Source organism: Phyllobates terribilis, unplaced genomic scaffold (genome assembly GCF_046119375.1).
Source record: "Phyllobates terribilis strain yellow unplaced genomic scaffold, ASM4611937v1 Scaffold_2__4_contigs__length_985480577, whole genome shotgun sequence".
Classification (NCBI taxonomy): Eukaryota; Metazoa; Chordata; class Amphibia; order Anura; family Dendrobatidae; genus Phyllobates; species Phyllobates terribilis.
In genome coordinates, this window is record NW_027362762.1 from 514131654 (window position 1) to 514150364 (window position 18711).

The window sequence follows — 18711 nt, forward strand, 5'->3', positions numbered from 1 at the left end:
ACAAGCTCACTGATGGATCGGGTTACAGATACCTATTGAAGTCTATGGGGAAAGAAGGAGGAGAGACAGATTGTAGTAATGCTTTATAATAAGTGCTTGCATCACCCAAATGCTGGATTCATAGTTACACCGCTCAGTACTGCTATATTATGTACATCATGCTGTTTCTGAATCTGAATGAGCTAGAAAGAGATGTTATGGCAGGTATTTCTCATATCTTTTGGTACTGTTTATGGGAGACATTGCACCAGTATTTGGAGACTAGCTGCTGAGACAACTGAAAAACTACATATAGAGCCCCCAGGGGAAAAACTGGTGAAAAATGCAGAATACAAGTCACGGCCAGAGATAGTTTTATTCCTCTTGTATACTTTATTGTAGTCGTAAAATCAGTGAAAGTAAAATATGTTCTTTATTGGTAGATGCCCTCTCAAATAAGAGTTTAGGGGTAATATAACTAAATATATGCAGTCTATACTAAATAAATACACCGCTTAACTTTTTTTTGTTATTGTTGGCATAGGTCAGGTCTTTGCTTAGACTTGACCTAGGAAAATCATAAGCTTCCAACTTTTGGGGGAACAGATTAGGGAAGGTACTTTTCACCTGGGCACAAAGTAAGGTCCATAAAGGCATGATTGTATAAGTTTGGTGTCTAAGAATTTGACTAACTCCTCACCTTACTGGAAATATGTCAGCACAAAATGACTGTTCAAACCAAGTACAGGCACTCAGTGCACACTTTGTGTCGCCAAGCATTTAAGTGCACCTTCCCACCTACTTGTTTTCCATCTATCTTCACACACTCTTCTTTTATTGACAGGTCTGGCATTATAGAGCCATAGAAGGATGGAAAATACAGAGGTGGAAAGGTGCACTTAAATGTTTGGCCACGCCAAGGTTGCACCAAGCACCTGTACTTGGTTTGAAGAATCATTGTGTGCGGTCAGTCACTTTAACCTCATCAAAAACCTTTGGGATAAACTAAAACAGAGTTTGCGATCAACATTTTCTCGTCCAACATCAGTGTCTGACCTCATAAATGCTCTTCTGGGTGAATAGCACAGAGATCAATGTAAAGCTGGTTAACAGTGTAGCAGGATTCTTTCCATGAGTGCAATCCATGTGAAAGATTACTTTCCGTCCATACATTGACTCCCCTACTCCATTACAAAAATATGGGGAGGTAACAGAGGTACATACATAATCAGAGACAAGCATATAATAAATAATATATAAACAAACAATACCCCAACTTACCACTTTAGTGCTAGCACAAATGAACTTGAAATATGTTGTTTCAATGTAATGCAAAGAGACAAGCAATAATTCACAACTGTGGATGTAACACTGTGAGGTTTTATTTACAGAATTCACATACATCATTGTACCCAGCAGTCTCTTCTTATTAAATAGCTAAATAATTAGGAACACCAACAAGCTCATTCCCACATTTTCAATCATGGCCGGGATATTCCACTTTAATCATTTTATTCTTTTTATGTTTCTTCTCGTCTTGTGAGCTAAACCTTGTCAGTCTTGTTTTAATATAAGGTGCATGTTAAAAAGAAAAAAAAAAGAACACAAAAAATTGTAATAACACTAAGTGTCCAGTATTTGTCAAAAGTAGATAGATTGTGGCACTGGTCTCCTAGTTGTAACCATCATCATTGAAGTTAACATATTCCTTTCGGCTCGTTCAGATCATAGAGCCATCAGCAGTGGAAACCATTTTGCTTTCAAGCAAACCGCAGAAAGACTAAAAACACAATGATTTTTGTCCCAAAGTTTCTGCTAGTTTCCCAAGGTCCTCTCAGCCAACAGGAACTCAGACGTAATGTTGAAAACTGTTACAGGACTTCTGAAAAAGAAGAAAAACATTGAAAATTAAAGGGGCTTTATAAGATCATGAAATATTTGGCCAATGGTGGGAAAGTCCCCAGCTGCTCCAGTGCCACCAGTGTGATGCTCCTTGCCATTCTGTTTACTTTGCTGTGGCCAGTGACTGACTTCATCGGTCTTGTGGATAGTCGGGGGTTTCATTGCTGTACCACTTTAAAAAACAAATTGGCAGGAAGAGCTGGTGCTGGATCAGCAGGGGGGTTTATCTGGTCAGGTGGTTTTTTTTACATTATATTTTTTCCCTCTGGCCCAATTTTTCTAAACAAAGGAAATTTTAAAGAAGGCCTGTTGCCTCTCCTGACATGTATAATGTATTAATTGAGTAAATGCCTTTATTCTTCATAAAATACAAATCCTAGAGCTTCTTTTCTTGTTAACTGCATTCCTCGATTTTTCCTAATTTATGAATAAATTGACAATTGGGTGCTACTATTCCCCCTCATCAAAGGGATGTGTTCCTATACAGTCTACACTGATTGGACAATATCAGGGCTCGCGCACAGTAGCGTATAAAAATAGATGAGTATGTTATTCTATGCGGCAGTGCAAATCAGTGATTTTATCTCATGCCGATTCGGCATGAGAGAACAATTGCAGCATGCTGCGAGCGGCTCTGCAAATCGCCCCGTGTGCACCCATTCAAGACTATGGGTGTAAGTAAAACATCGGAGTGCACTTGGATGTCCTCTCAGTGCAGGCCAATGTACGGGCACAGACAGTGGAGAAGATGGAGAAATTAAGTTCTCCATCTTCTCCGCACCTCAGCTCTGATTCTCTCATGTGATAGAATCAGATCACAGTAAAGAGGACACCCAGATCAGACTCAGAGTTTGAGCAGAGTTTCATTAGCATAACTGGCCCAATTCTCTCGCATGAGGGAATCTATGCTACTGTGAGCAAGCCTTCACAATGTGTAGACACACGGCCCCAACTGGTAACATCCAGTTGTCACTTTATAAATTTTCTAAAAGGAATAACAGAAGAGCAGCACAATGCCAAGATTTGAGAAAAGATGCTCCAAAATTCTGAATACATGAGGAATAGAATCCAAGGTCATCTTTAATGTAAATTATATGACATGAAATGATAATCTTGGTTGTGCAAAGTAAGGATTTTCCACACTACGTTGTTTGGCCAGGGTAAAGCATATGTTTATAAAACAGATAAAGAAAAGTCTCTATGGGCCATCTGTATAGAGAACATGCCGTTCCACAGTGCATAAAATGTACATGTAACTATATATTATTTGAAAAAAAAATATAGTTGAGTATACATTTCTTCTTCAAGAAAAGAAATACAAATTATGCTTCAGCTAAAAGGCCACAAATAATGGACAAATAAATAAACTAGAGCACATCTTACACAAAGGAATTGACAGCAGTGATTTGAACAAGGATTAGGTTTATTTTCCTAAACTAACATTCATGTTATTACTGTCATTCATATTTAGCTGTAAGATGTGACTGTTGTATATCCTGCCTTGCACAAGAACACTAAATACTAGCCCCTTACCTGTTATCTGAGGTGGCTGGACAGTTGACTTTTTTATGAAAGCATCTTTGCCTCCAAAGGCGATTATTGGCTCTGCAGGAGGAATAACTTTATCTCCATTGGAACTGCTAATTTCAGACAACGTTATCACCTCCTCAAATGCAGGGGATGATTCTTTAGAGGAGAATCCATTTTCCTGTTTGGAAGGTTGTACACCATTCACTATGTGTCCAGGTACCCTAAATAAAATACTGAAAATATTAGCCTGCATGGTAAGGTCATGCATATACATATACATCAATGGTCACCAAAAGGTAGGGTACTGGTTGCTGTTGACTTGGATTGGTTTCTTGCCTACATGAGATACGTGTATGGCAAGACCATGTTCCTGAAACAGAAGTTCCTTATCAAACACAACCTCTGTTTTTTACTATTAAGAGCCAAGCAGCAGGCAATTTTACTGGCTTACTTTTTTCAATCACATCAAGTGGCTTGATATAACATGTATGTGCATAAGATTTGTAAAATAGTCAGCAGCACTGTGTAGAGGGTTCGGTAAGTTTTTGTAAATGTTAAATTACAGATAAATGCGCAACTGTTAAAAGCTATTGGCCGGACATAGATCTTCCAAAGAAACTGCCTCCAGAGCTTATTTTAAATCAAAGGGGGCATTACCAATATGAGACATGTAGATCAGGAAATCAGACTGTCAGGCATTATATATCAAAATAGTAACACCTCTTTTCATTTAAAATAAGCTCTGGAGGCAGATTTTAAGGGAAATCAGTATCAGACCCATAGATCTTAAAGCTCATTTAAATATTGCAGATATCAAGGCATGTTATTCAGCTTTCTATGTCCGGCATGGCAATGTAGATTGCTTAGGAGGGTTGGTCCTACTGACAGATTCTCCATCAGGGTGTCCATACATTAGAACAAAGGTGATGGAAATTTCAACAGAAGCAAACAATCAGCTGGAGTCATGAAATGAACATCCGTTCAATGAATGTTCATATTTATTCACAATACCATTTAAAATGTGATTTTTTTTTCACCTGATGAGCTGTTTGATGCAGCCAGTGTAGATCATACATAATCAGAAGTATGGAAGATAAACAGGTGGCCAACACTTCTCGCACTTACCCCTGAGGCAAATCAGCTCCTGCCATTTTGTCCTGTATCCTTACAACTTTCTTCTCTGGAAGTTCAATCTTCAAGATTACTTCCGATGATTCTGCTTCATCTGCAAAGAAGAACTTTTAGATACTGTTGGTCATAAAATAACGAAAAATATATGTTCACCTCAATAGGCTCTTAATGACTTACCTTTGCTGCGAGTAGATTCTTGCTTGGTTTCCTTCCCATTCACTGCTTGTTTATCATCCTTTTTCTGCAAGAAGTCACAAGTTTACATTAAAAAATCCTTAAAATTTAACTGTTGCATTTTGTGTATTTTACTTCTCTAACAATACATAATCCAATAGTTTGTTAGATACCAAACATGGGAAGTACTTACTTGAGCATCTGATTTCCGTGTCCTTTTCATTATTTCTTCAAGACGCTGAAATAGGTAAGGATCAAGAATGAATATTTATAATGTGACATACAGAAAGCAAAACATCCAACATTACCCCTGAGAAATTATTGGTGATAATTTGAGGTAGCTATCAAATTTGCATGGCCAGCAGAGGACATTTTAAATATTCACATTCAAATATTCCATTAACATTTTGCTTCTAATGTTTCTCTTTCACCTGATATAATGTGCAACATTGTCAACCATCATTCATAAGCATTCTATTGACCATAGGAATTGTATTTCTATATTGAGATGGTTTCCAATTCTAGCCACATGGATTAAGTAAACTTCACTGTAATGTATAAAAAACCAAGGTGTTTTTCAGATTACTATGTGTGCACACTGTACACATTACCTGGCTTAAGGTTAGTCTATCTTCCATGTACAAGAAATCCCTTTCAAATATGAAATCGCATAGCTGGAGCCTACACGGATGCCACATACACACTTCCTCAGCTAATGATGTGCATGCAATAGCTAGGGACTGATCTACGTCTACTCAACACAGGTTTGCACTCCTGTTATAAGCGGAGCATAAGTCACACAACTGTCCATCGGGCCAATAAATGGTTGGCGACTGCATATTATGTTGATAAAGGCAGAAGTACTATGACTGTCAAATTATTCATAGCCCCTTAAAGAAATATGTACCACTATCTCCGACATTCACAGACAGGGAACAACTTGGTGGTGAATATGCTTAACTTCTGCTTCATCTACACAGGGCTCAGAGTCCAATCTTGAGATCAATAGAGGTCCAACTGGTCTGACCCCCAATGATCAGGAATAATTTCCACCTTTCTTGACATATAGAATGTACCAGTGCGTCCTATCAGGTGCGGGAGTATGGAGCAGGCTCCGGACCTTACCTCACTATATACCTGGCTGCTCTCTGCTGTTTAATCATCTAAATGCTGCTGTCAATCTCTGCCCAATTGTATGTTGCCATTTACATCTTTCATTGGCACCACCACAAAAAGATCATGGAAAAAGACAATGGTTTGCCATGGCAGCCAGGGGTCACCTTGATGCTCCTATGAAGCCAAGCCTGTGGCTCAGCCTTATAGATCAGTGATATTCCTACATATTGCAATGCTGCAGTACTACAGCATATAGAACAAACAATCAACGATCACAGTCCCCAAGCAGCCTAAGAATGAAAAAACACTATTTTTTTCATTTAAATATTTTAAAACAAAAGTTTATATTAACCCCCTTTTGTCAACTGTACTTTAAACGCTGAAAAAATAAAAATGCCAGCATTCCCATTTTTTTCAATTGCTACACCTTACCCCCAAAATGCAAAAAAGTGATCAAAACATCATATGTACAGTACCTCAAGAAGGTATCAATAAAAATATCAGTTAAAAAAGCCCTAAAAAACAAAATAAAAAAAAAACACGAGTCTCAGAAAATGGCAATACAAACTACTTTTTTTGAACCACTGACAAGAGAAAAAAATCCCATCAGTTTGGTATTGCTGTAATCGTACTGACATGGAGAATCACGGTGCCAGGTCATTTTTTTCCTGTGCAGCAAACAATAAAACAACGCCCACCCCCCCCCCCCCAAAAAATTATCATAATTATATATTTTTTCCACCATTTCATTCCACTTGGGATTTATTTTCCTGTTTTTCAGTACTTTGCATGGTAAAATAAATAGCGTCACTCAAAACTACAACTTGTCCCACAAAAAACATGCCCTCATACAGGTATGTCGAGAGAAAAAAAAAAAGTTATGGTTCTTGAAACAGTGGGAGGAAGAAAACAAATGTGCAAAAACTAAAGGTGCCCAGTTATGAAGGGTTTAATTCCCTTCACTATTGAGAAGGCAGATTTTCAGTTTGGACATATGAAGGTACATCTAGCCATCCTATTCATTTCCAAAAAACAGGCTTTGGAGCTAAAGATACTCTCTCATTTCCAAACCATAACTCTCCAAGGTTGATTTTTGGCTATTCTAATGATCCTACATGCAATGAAAGTTCATGGCCAGTTCAAAGGGTTTATTGCCTATACACAGTTAGTCGGGATGATGCCTACTATAAAGTCCCGTTACCTTTTCCTTACAAACCTTCATTATACAAATGAAGAAGGCACCCAGATTGTCTTAACATCCACATATAAAGAAACCTTTAGTTTCATCTTATAAAAAGTGTGGTCACAGCAGATCTATAAGGAAAAAACTCAAGAGACATCTGCTATTTGAAGAAAAGCAGAGTGAATGTGATTTCTGAAATCACAAGCATGTGCTGGTGATTTTTTCCTTGTGGATTTGAACTACCAAAGTGTTTCTCCAAATCTGCAGCATGTCAACTCTTTCAGTGTTTTTGCAGTGTTTTTTTATCCGTTCAAATGAATGGAATAAAAATGCAAGTTAAAAAGGCATCAAAAATGCATGTAAAAAAAGTGCATGTTTTATGCAGTGCTTTTCCTGCAAAATCTGCTGCAAATACTCAACTTGTGCACATAGCCTAAGGATACTAGACAGAACCCTTTTCCCCTCCCTGTACTGCAACGTTGTAATTTAATGCAAATTAAAGTAAGAATTATCAACATCAGAATATAAATCATACTGCCAGGTCAGTTTTACCATATAGTGAACATGGTAAATAAAAACCCAAAAAACAATTGTGGAATTGCACTTTTTTTGCAATTTCAACACACTTAGATTTTTTTTCCTGTTTTCCAGTGCACTGTGTGGTAGAATGAATGGTGTCATTCAAAAGTACAACTTGTCTTGCAAAAAAAAAAAAAGGAAAAACGGAAATATATATATTATATATTTTCTTGGTTGGTACCTTCTTCCTCTCCAGACGCTCTTGCTCTTCCCTCTGAAAGTGTTGTTCTCTCTCCAGTCTCTGTTTTTCGGCTTCTTCACGAGCTTTGGCTTCAGCTTCTTCTTTCTGTAAAAGGTTTCAAAAGGTAAATATACTTGAAGAGGATTCTGTAAAACAACCTGCACAGGAGAGGAGACAAAAAGCTTCTTTATACTATATACTGCTCACAGTGCACCACTTTGATAAACACAGAAACTACACAAACATAAAAATGTAAAGCCTGCCAATGGTTAAATGAGACATGCGACAGGGTAGGCACTATCCCACATTATTTCTTATGCACTAGTCCGATATTGATTAATTTGGCTGTATTGCGCTGTATCCTGCCCACATCTGCATAGCTGTGAACAGACAATGTTAATGCACATATGAGGGCATAGACTGATGTTATGATTGGGATTATCCAACATTTATTTACACTGCAGGTTATAGCCCATTGATTCATCACATTATATGCAGGATTTATCATTTGCAACTACTTTTTAAGACAACCAGAATAGCTTTCAAAACAATACATCCAACTCCAGCAACCTACACCTATCAATCCTATCAATAGGAAACAAATAAATGCTAAAAAGAATCATTCGGAGAGACAATGTGGCATCCTAGTCACCAAGCTAGAGGCACATAACTGCTTGGCATCTGTATTAACAAATTACAAAGTGTAACAGTTGTTTACATTTTTATTTCATAAATCAATAGTAACCATGAAAGGAAGCAACTTTGTAATCCATCTTATCAGAGAGATCCCCTTTTCCCTCCACCTGGACTGATGAATCATTCTCAGAATTCTTAATTCATGGGTACAGCATGTCCAGTGAAGACACTGCCTGCAATGCCATACAGTGGGAAGAACTACACGCCCCCAGTGAAAAACTATCTAACACCCACTAGGAGAGGCGAAATTAAAAAACAAACACACGTTTTACTCCGCTCTGCAGCCACTATTACATCGTGTATCTAGTTCAACCTGAAAATTTTGGTGGAAGGTCCTCTCTAAGATGTATGGAACAGAACTCAGGAGCCCCATACATTGCTAAGTGGCCAGTGCAGAGTACTGCACTATCTTCCATTCCCTCATACACATCTCATATTTATGACCTATCCATTAAAGTGAATGGGAGATGAAGTGCAGTACTCAGCAGTGGCTAATAAGCAATGTATGGGGCTGCCAAGCATCAACGGCTACTGGAGCAGATTTCAGCTTAACGGTGGGGGTGCTGCGCGTGGCTCCCCAAAACTCATTAATTCTATTCTCTCGATAGGTCATAAATGCTTCAGTACTGAACAACCCCTTTAACTGGTTAAAATCAGACATGTCACAGTTTGCATGGAAAATGCAAATTAAAAATTTAATAATCTGTAATCCACTGAGCCATGTTGTGTACAAAAATAAGAGAAAAGCAAAGTGACAGATAACCTTGAAGGGAATCTGCCACCAGGTTTTTGCTATCCAATCTGAAAGCAGCTTGATGGAGACCTTGATTCCAGTGCTGTGTCACTGGGCTGCTCGCTACAGTTTTGATAAAATCAGTCTTTATCTGCTGCAGCTCTCCCAGTTCTCTGAATGCTGTATAGCCCTACCAACACCACTGATTGGCAGCTTTCTCTGTACGCTGTGCATCAGCAGAAAGTTGCCAAACAGGTATTTCGGTGGGATTATGTAGAGCTCATGAATATGGAGGACTACATGGCAGCAGGTTTACTAGTCCTCTAATGTAAACTTCTGCTGATAAAACAGTGATTTTATCAAAACTACAGCAAGCTGCCTAGTAAGTGACGCATTGTTAGATTCAGGGCATCTGTCTCTACATTATGCTCCTTTCAGATTATGCACCAAAAACCTGGTGACAGAGTCCTTTTAAATATGCTATCCTATGGACCAGAAAAGTGCAGCAAAAATACCTCATGAAAACTGCATGAATTTATATGCCATGAACAAGAAATGATGTAATTGTCTGCCTGAACATTCTGGTCCATAGGCATGTAATCTAAGAGAGTACAACTTGGATTTGAGAGAGCTTAATATAGCATTTAAAATGGGTTTTTCAGCCCCATAAAATCATCATCTGACAAAACTAATAAAAAAAAAAAAAAGAGCACAAATATGTTCACATGCACATTTTTGCAGGCAGAAAAATCCGACAAGTTTTTCCAAGAAGAATCTACTTTGGGAAATGCTGCTTTTTTGTTTTTAGAGAGTTTTTTTAACCTATGGCATGCTTTCAATAATTTTTTTGTTTACCTGCTAGTGTCAAGCCTGAAATGGATTCCACAAGGAAACCACCTCAAAGAAAAGGACATGTCACTTTTTTTCCCGTTATTAGGTTTTCAAAACCTCACTGGAAAAAAAATGGAAAAAAAAAAAAAAAACAAGACAAAACGTGTCATATGAATAGCATAGCATATTTTGATGAGGATTTTGAAGTGCATCTGTTTCGAAATACACATAGGAAAATTCTTGCTGTCATACCCTAATACTTACCTTACCCTTCCCCTGCTACTCCTGCGTTGATGCCTCCCTGGGTCCCTGACAGGTTCCATTTACCCAGCTCAAGCCTTGTTGTGTTGTCTCGATATGTGGCCACTGTAGCCAATCACTGACTGTAGCGGTGGCACTTCAACCCCACTAATGTTACTGCTGCCCTGCCACCAGGGAATAGATGCAGAATTCACATACTTATATAGCACCAATAAATTTCCACAGTGCTTTAGACATTGCATTTTGATGCCACATCATTTTTAGGCACAAGGCAGATGAAGGTCAGTTGAGGATCAAGGAATCATCAACACAGGAGCAGAACGGCATTGGAGAGTACATTTTACTCCTCTGTTTGCTATATACCTTTATGAGTGGTCTTAAAAAAATTAAAAGCGTTGGACAACCCCTTTGAAAGCTAGTACAATTGGCTTCAATATAACCTTGCTAAACATAAACTATAAAAATAAACTTATGTAAAATGAAAAGAAAACAACAACTGCCTCTGCTTATGTACTAATCATGGTAAAGTATAAATACAGATAAAATCATTTAGCTAAAGAACCAAATATTTTCTATTCTATAACGGACAGAAAGTGCACCTTCATTTTATTTTTAATCTCGCTGTCAAGGAGAATGGTAAAGCATGATATGGCAAAATGGCTACGGCTTGCACACTGACAATAGGGGGCAGCAGAGGCCCTTCCTTAATGAAATGCTACTTTTACAATATATGTTTGGAAAGACCAGTAGTGCATGTTTATTGTGTGATCTGTTATGGATGTTCATATGACCAGGAAACAGGATATCCGTGTCAATAACTTCAATAATAAAGGATTCAGCAAAATAGTTACCGACATTTAACTATTTAGCACAAGAATACTCTTCAGCCTGCTTTAAAGTGCTGCGGAATATGTTGGCGCTATAAAAATAAAAATTATTATTATTATTCTTTTATACATTGTAAATTTTTCTTATCTCTCACTTGTTTCTGCAGTCTCTCAGTCTCCTCTCGCTCAGCTATGGCTTTTTCTTCTGCAGCCTTCCTGTTTTCTTCCTCTTCCTGTTGACGTCTCTCCTCCTCCGCTACTCTCCTCTGCTCCTCCAGTCGCTGGGCCTCGGCCTCTCTCTGGAGTCTTTCCTCAGCCTCCTGAAGTGCTCGCTCTTCTCTGTCTCGTCTACAGTTGGCAGAATTTACGGGTTAAAGAACAACCATGCTATTACAGTAAATACGTAACAAACAAATCACAATAGCCAGATTTAACACACGGCAATAAAATAGTTTTCATATGTAAGAAGCAGTGAGTCTCAACTTTCTAAATCATCTAGGCTTTAGTAGAGTGGTCACAGAGGTCCTCAGACCTATATTATTACTCTCAGTGGCTCTGGAAGGCCATAGTATACCAGGAAGATTCAGAAGACAAATTATCTATAGTAATGCTTTCCAAATACAATTGCACACCTCACGTCAAATGTCCCTTTTGAGTGTGAAGGGAAGGAACTGACCATAGTCATAACTATATTATGACTATATCCCATATGTATGGTGACTTTTGCATGATCTTGAAGAATATTGCATGTTTTGCTTATTTAAATGCATAGTCCACTATTTTGCTCCATTTTGTAATACAAGTTGTCTGGTGGAAAGATGGCCATCCGTGTGTGGAGAATTACTGAAACAGCTGTAAGTGTGTCCCGTTGGAGTACTTCTTTTATAGGCTCTACTGATTACACAGGACAGGCTGAAACCGCCAGGTTTTAAAACTTTTACAGAAATATAGACCAGTGAATAGGTTCAACAATGAATGAGGAAAATGTAAAAATTTGGTAAAAGGCCTAATAACAATAAATTATCATCTGTTGTGTAGAGATTTTCTACAATACATTATTATTAGGTTTCCCCTCTCTACACAAAAATAATAAAAAATAACTTGCAGGGACATAAAAACATATAAATTGACCACAGGAGATGTAGTCATGATTTGCTGGGGGCTTTTAAATCTGCATTCTGCTTGCAGGTCCGGCAACAGGAGCTCAAAGAATTGATTGCAAGATTGCACATGCAGTAAACATTGCCTGCTTTTAAAAGACGTGTTAATAAAATAATAAATTGCTTCGTTCAGACAGCTTTTTTTGATACTAAAGATTTTATGATGCTTAGAGCTCAGTATTCCTCCATACACACACACACACATACATACACAGCAATACCATTACTAATTACTATGGCCTAGGTGAATTACTCTACATTTCTCAACATTAAAGGGGACCTGTCACCAGAAAAAAATAAAAAAAAAACACTATTATCTGCAGGTTAATAGCATTTTTTCTGGTGACAGGTTCCCTTTAAACTTCAGCCATGTTCTCTCTCACGCTGACAGCTTATCTAGATCTTTCTGTAATATGTTTTTAAGTGGTAATGATAGATACTATGTCAGCATATAAAAAGGAACAAATTGCATTGTTAATTAATCAAGCAATTAAAAATGTATACTAGATCATGTAACACTTAAGTTGACAGACTCATGGCTTTTTTAACCTAAACAAGTAAAACTTTAATAAACTTGGGGCTTCACTGCAAGTGCACTGTTACATTAAAAGGGGCATTTCCATCTCCAAGATCCTATCCTAATACGTAGTAGGTGTAATAATAATATTAGCAAATACCTCCAATTAGAATGTAGTAGTTTTTCTGCTTCGCTATGCCTCATGTGCAGGCATTGCAGGATCTTAGGTGTCCATGGTTACGACCACTAGCAACTAGCTGTTATTATATCAGTGGTCGTAACCATGGATAACTAAGGCCCTGCAATGCCTGCACATGAGGAAAAAGACAGTGATTCAGAAAAACCTTATACATTTCTAATTGGAGGTATTTGCCATTATTATTATTATTAATAAACCTACTACATATTGTGATAGGATCTTGGAGATGGAAATACCCCTTTAAAGAGGATCTGTCACCAGATCGAACAGTATAATCTCTATATAGCTTGAAATAAATGGCCTAGCTCTGATGAGGATGGTGTACTTACTTTGCAAATCCATCCCGGAATGACTATAATCCTTTCTGAACACTCCTCATTTTAGGAGACCAGTCATTCACTGTATTCAGATTGTAAAGCATATCTCCAACCACCTAGTTTGATTGCCAAGCTCTTTTCACAGTTGTCCTCCCTGCCACTGAAGTCCTACACATGCTCATTAGGAGCTGCACTCTCCATAGCACTGCAGTGAGATAGTGCTGCGGGGGAAAACTGGCTCTCTCAGTGGGTATTAAGTTTCTAAGACCATCTGCTGCAAGAACCAAGTTCATCAAGGGTAATTCCACATATGTGAATATCTATGATAGAATATGGTAGATTTCCCCAGACTTTAGGATGGTCTTGGCTGTCAATCACAGTGCTGGAAGGTGTTGGTGATGAGGTGTGGTGGGGAAACTTGTGAGAATGGCTGGGAAAGGGATAGGAAACGGAATTACCCCTTAACATGATTTACATATTTGTTGGGAAAACAGGAAAAAAAATTTTGTTTTCAACAACCAAGTCTAGAAACATTCCATCAAGCACTGTAAGTACTGTTTAACAAGCCCGACACTGGTGACATTAGATGGGCATGGTTATTCTAGTGACAGATCCACTTTTAAAAGGAAACAACCTTAAATTACCCATACATTAGTGGATATAAGCTGTTCAATATAATGAAGGTAAATTGCTGTTTCTGCAACAGCGATACATATGCAACAATAATTCTGTAAAGGGATGTGACTATCTAGGAATTTGTGAACAATTTAAGAAATCTTGCTTATATACAGGGTGCAGCAGAAATGTTATGAATCGATTCACAGAACCAGCAATCTGTGGCCATCTGTGGAGCCATACGAACCTCCTCTTACTTGCCCGCATTTAATGTTCTTCTTTTGATTAGCAAGACTAGCACCACACCATATGTGCATCACATGATGCAACAAGGACGCTGAGCCAGGATGCCCTCAGGTAAAAGGTGGTTTGCAGAGCTCCCATCCGGTGTCAACAGATAACAAAAGTGGACTCTGAACCAGTCCTGCAAATAGATTTGCACCTTCTCTAGTATGTAGTAATGTAATGCCATGTTCCTACTTGCAGGATTCAACATGTCCATGAATGATTATAAAGACTTCCTTGAAGTGCCTCTATTTCATGCTTTTCTTTCATAAAATTGCCAATTGTTGCTCAGTACATCGCAAACCACACTTGTCACAGAGTAGTCACTGGCTGTTCCCCAAACCCCAAAAGCTAGATCTTTTAAGTTTTCACCTTTCTTGTTCTTCTCTCTCCCTCCTCTCCTGCTCCTCCCTCTCTCTTTGCTCCCTTGCTTGCCGTCTCTTCTCTGCTAGTAGACGGGCAGCCTCCTCTTTATCAGTTGTGCCCGCCATTGGCTTACTTGGAGAAGGAGCTGGGGAAGAAACATTCACTGCAGCAGAAATAGGCGTGAGGGTTTGTGCAGGAGTAGCAGCACTTAAAACTGTAGCTGAATTGTCTGGAATATAAAAAGGTACTATTTTAATAAAATATATACAGAGACAAATTTAAGAGGATGGTAGACGTCCAGCTGAAGGGTACAAACCTATATTTGGTGTGGTGCTAGAAGAGGCACTTTCTGGTGGTTCCTGGGCCTTTGTTTCCTCTAGTTGAGGTGCAGGGGATGGCAGCCTCTCTTTGTCAACTTTGTGCTCAGCTTTCTTCTCTTTGACCTTCCCTGGGGTCTTCTCTTCCTTTAGTTTATCTGTCTTAGCTTTAGACTTGGGTGTCACCTGAGCACCCTTTGGGGAAGGCTGTTTTGGGGTTAGTGGTGCTGATGGACTTGGAAAGGGTGAAACTGGCCGCCTGGTAGGAGTAGATGGTGAGGACGGGCGATTTTTAGACTTCAAACTGCAGAAATGGACAGAAACCATTACAAACAGATTCCAAGTAGACAAAAACGCGCATTCTTCTTTAGTAAAACTGACCTTTTGTCAGGTGTGGAGGATATGCGGCTTTTAGTTGCAGGAAGTGACTGGCGTTTTTTTACGATACGCTCCCTACCTAGCGCACTTCTTTCACGCTCATTTTCTCTATCTTTCTCCTTCTTTTCTTTCTTTTTCTAAGGATTACAGATTATTAATTAACCATGCATATTTATAGCGCAAATATATTAAAATTACGCTCATTTTCTAAAGCATGTAACATATTAAAAGGCAAATGACTTCCTAGTATCTCAATGGGTTGATTTATGGTCTGATAACATATTTAGAAGCTACTCACTGGGGATGAATCATTCCTTTTCCTTGGCGTTACATCAGGACTGCCAGCTGTGGTCCTACGACGCTCGGAGCAACGATGCTTGTGATTATTACATGGTGCAAGTGGACTTGCAGAGGCAGAACGGGGACATACATGGGCACCTGGTAAAGATATAAGGCATGAAAGTAAGAACACCAGAGAAAGAGGACTAAAGCGCAGTTTGCCTACAGAAACACACCACTCAAAATCTTACTCAATTCTCTGCTGTTACCAGGGAGTGTTGCAGCACTGCGGCTTCGTGCTAGGAAGGACAAGGTGGGTGTCATCAGACGGTCAACAATACTGCTCTCCCATGGGCTCAGCTGCAAGCTCCTGTCTGCCAAGAGATAAGCAGGTCAACGCCACAAATAAATGAAAGAAACAGCAATTGTGAATTTGTAACAGGTATTAATGAATAGATAGAGAAAAGAAAAAAAATGTTCACAGTTAATATTTAAAAAAATAATTTCCATTATACAAAAAACTCTCACAGTTGAGAAAACATGTGGATTAAATCTGGATTATTATTCATTTTACTAGGTTTACCTATAGCTGGCATTAGCAGCCATTCTAGAGCACAGACATCGGTGGAGATTTAAAATAGTAAATGTGCTTAAATTCTGGCTCAATTTGTGCCAAGAAACTGCCGTACATATGTTGTGCCAATTTTATTATGTGTTTTAGTTATTTTTTTGTGTCTTTTTAGACAATTTAAAAATATTAGTCTAAAAGTAATCCAACCAAGAGGTTATGTAAGGAAAAGTATCTAACATGGCTATCAACATGCGTCAAATCAACAATGTATGTGGCACAATGTCTGCATAGATAGTACAGGACAACTGCTTTATGGTAGCCTAATAAATTGGCAATTGCCTGACAGAGAAAGGTCCGCTTATTACTCTCTGGAAAGCGATGGGAGTATGGCCCTTTCCCTCAGTGACCAGCAATAACAGACAAGCTACATACAGTATTATCTGTGTGTATAGTGTTGGTATTACGCATTATCTAGCCCTCCAGCAGTACAATAGCTCCTACCGTCTAATGATAATATGGTACTGCTCATCCTGTCACAGTCTATACGGCAAGGCTAACAAATGATGCGCAGAAAACAGGAAATGTTCACTTTGTTCCTGCTCTAGTGGCCAATTTCAAACAGAAATATAAAAAAGTTTGTTATATTCATATTATATTCGATTCCCTTTAACATAGGCTACATGATATAGAAAATGTATACCTACTGCGAATGACAAAACGTATTCCCTTGTAACCAATGTTTTTGGAGAATTGTAGTGACAGAGCCACATATTTCCTAGCACTTAACCACTCCTGCTTTATGGCATGACACTCTATAGTCACAGTGAAAAGATGATGTAGTCATGAATTGTGTCTTTCAATTGTATCAACATATCAATAGTTGGATAACATTGCAGAAGTCTTGTTCATTTCAAGAGTTCATATCTTCAGATCTGCAGTAAGTCTAGTCGTAGGTTTACAAAAGAAAGGACAGGCCAGCAACTTCACTGTTCCACAATGATCAAGCTTCCTCCTCTGCTATCCGCCCTGGAAATAGTTGGGAGGCCAAATCTGGTAACTAAATTCCAGAGAAACAGAAAGCAATCCAGTGTCTTAAGAGTCTTTTAGCCGCAAGTTTTTTTATATTGTATTTTTCATGTGTATACATGGACTTGGCCATTAATAAACTTCTTGAAAAAAAGTGTCTGCACATCCTAAAGCAGATGTTGTCCTGCAGCAACACTCCAACTTCTTTGTGATCTTCAAGCAAGCAACCTCTAATTCAAACCACACTGTAAATTCCAGGGCATGCTGATGTATAGGATGTCAGAATTATGCAAGGCCTGCTGTTACACAGAGGAGGATGAGCCAACCCTGGATATAATTAGAAAACTTCCACAACACTTACTTCTGTTTGGTGAGTTCCACAAGGTGGCAGAGGATTTAGATAATCGCTTGTTGATTATTGAGTCTACATGCCTGGGAAGGTTTACGGCAGACACTGAGCATCTATTTACAGCTAAAGTTTAGGAGAAACAAGAAAAGCACAGCACAATACAATAAGTATCTGATTATTATATCAGCCTTCTAGCCTACATGCAACAGCAACAACTACGTTTATAGAGATTTAGCCCCAGGCCTGACATACACATCACCACAGGAGTGTAGTTGGCTGGAAATGTTAGATAGCCATTCGCCTAAAAGCTCAAAGTCCAGCCTCCCTTATTAACATGCAACTATGGCTAAACTCTTAGCAAATGTTCATTTTTTTTTCATATAGTGGGGGATAAGCAGCATCCAAGCAGCTCCATGAGAAACCATAAAATCCAGCCTGTCCAATCCTTTTGTATTTTTTTCCCAATATCAGTTTTTAGGAGAATGTCTGACAGCCAACATAGACATTAGATATTGTGTTGGATCAGCGGAATGCTAATGTCAACGCAGAGAGATCATTACAAAAAGATATCAAAAAGTACCAGTAACATATGCAGTACTTCTTTTATTTACCCCCTTTATGTCCTGGAGAGTTCTGATTTAACGCACCAGCCCATGACCATCGTTGCTGACGAATCTCTGCCCAAGTCTTCTTTGTGGTACGGCTGACTGCTGCTTCATATTTCTCCTAACAAGTGACAATATCATACAGTTACAAACACATGCAAAACATGGCATAGGTTTAGATAAATGTGATAAATACTAGATTTACCATTTCCACTGACAACTTCTGAACCATATGGAAAGAAAAAACAAAACCACCAACTTTTATCATCTAAGCTTCATCCTAAAAAGCATTCCATAATATAAATACTAGCAGTGTTGGACTGGGGTGCCAAGGACCCTCCAGTTACATTCAGGGCTGTGGAGTTGGTAAGCCAAACCTCTGACTCCTCAATTTCCATGACACCGGCTCCACGACTCCGACTCCCTCATACATGGCTCATGTTTAAGTGATCAATTTACTATAGCAGAGAATCATCTCAGCTAAAAGTCTAGACCCTTAGATCAGGAATAGGACAGACATTTATAGGACATTTCATAACTTTCCCAAATTCTTATGAAAAAATATTCCCCACAAACTGCATTGTACTACTGAACCCAATTTATT

The 18711-nt window shown here is 38.6% G+C and overlaps 1 protein-coding gene across 7 annotated transcripts in view; it reads right to left on the minus strand.

The window, feature by feature from the left end:
• Positions 1–1337: 1337 nt before the first annotated feature.
• The window catches only part of MAP7D1 (MAP7 domain containing 1), a 93042-nt gene continuing 75668 nt past the window's right edge, over positions 1338–18711 (minus strand). The window contains exons 5-18 of one of the 7 annotated variants that reach the window (XM_073665923.1): positions 18150–18228; positions 17515–17625; positions 15808–15930; positions 15576–15715; positions 15281–15414; positions 14899–15203; positions 14589–14811; positions 11279–11471; positions 7776–7880; positions 4910–4954; positions 4720–4783; positions 4537–4636; positions 3415–3632; positions 1338–1861 (exon numbers count right to left, since the gene is read on the minus strand). In XM_073665923.1, coding sequence (XP_073522024.1) covers positions 1851–1861; positions 3415–3632; positions 4537–4636; positions 4720–4783; positions 4910–4954; positions 7776–7880; positions 11279–11471; positions 14589–14811; positions 14899–15203; positions 15281–15414; positions 15576–15715; positions 15808–15930; positions 17515–17625; positions 18150–18228 — 1851 coding nt within the window. In that variant the 3' untranslated portion in view covers positions 1338–1850. Of the gene's footprint in view, positions 1862–3414; positions 3633–4536; positions 4637–4719; positions 4784–4909; positions 4955–7775; positions 7881–11278; positions 11472–14588; positions 14812–14898; positions 15204–15280; positions 15415–15575; positions 15716–15807; positions 15931–17514; positions 17626–18113; positions 18229–18711 lie in introns of all 7 variants that reach the window. The other 6 variants (XM_073665922.1, XM_073665921.1, XM_073665928.1 and 3 more) reach the window with 6 other exon arrangements.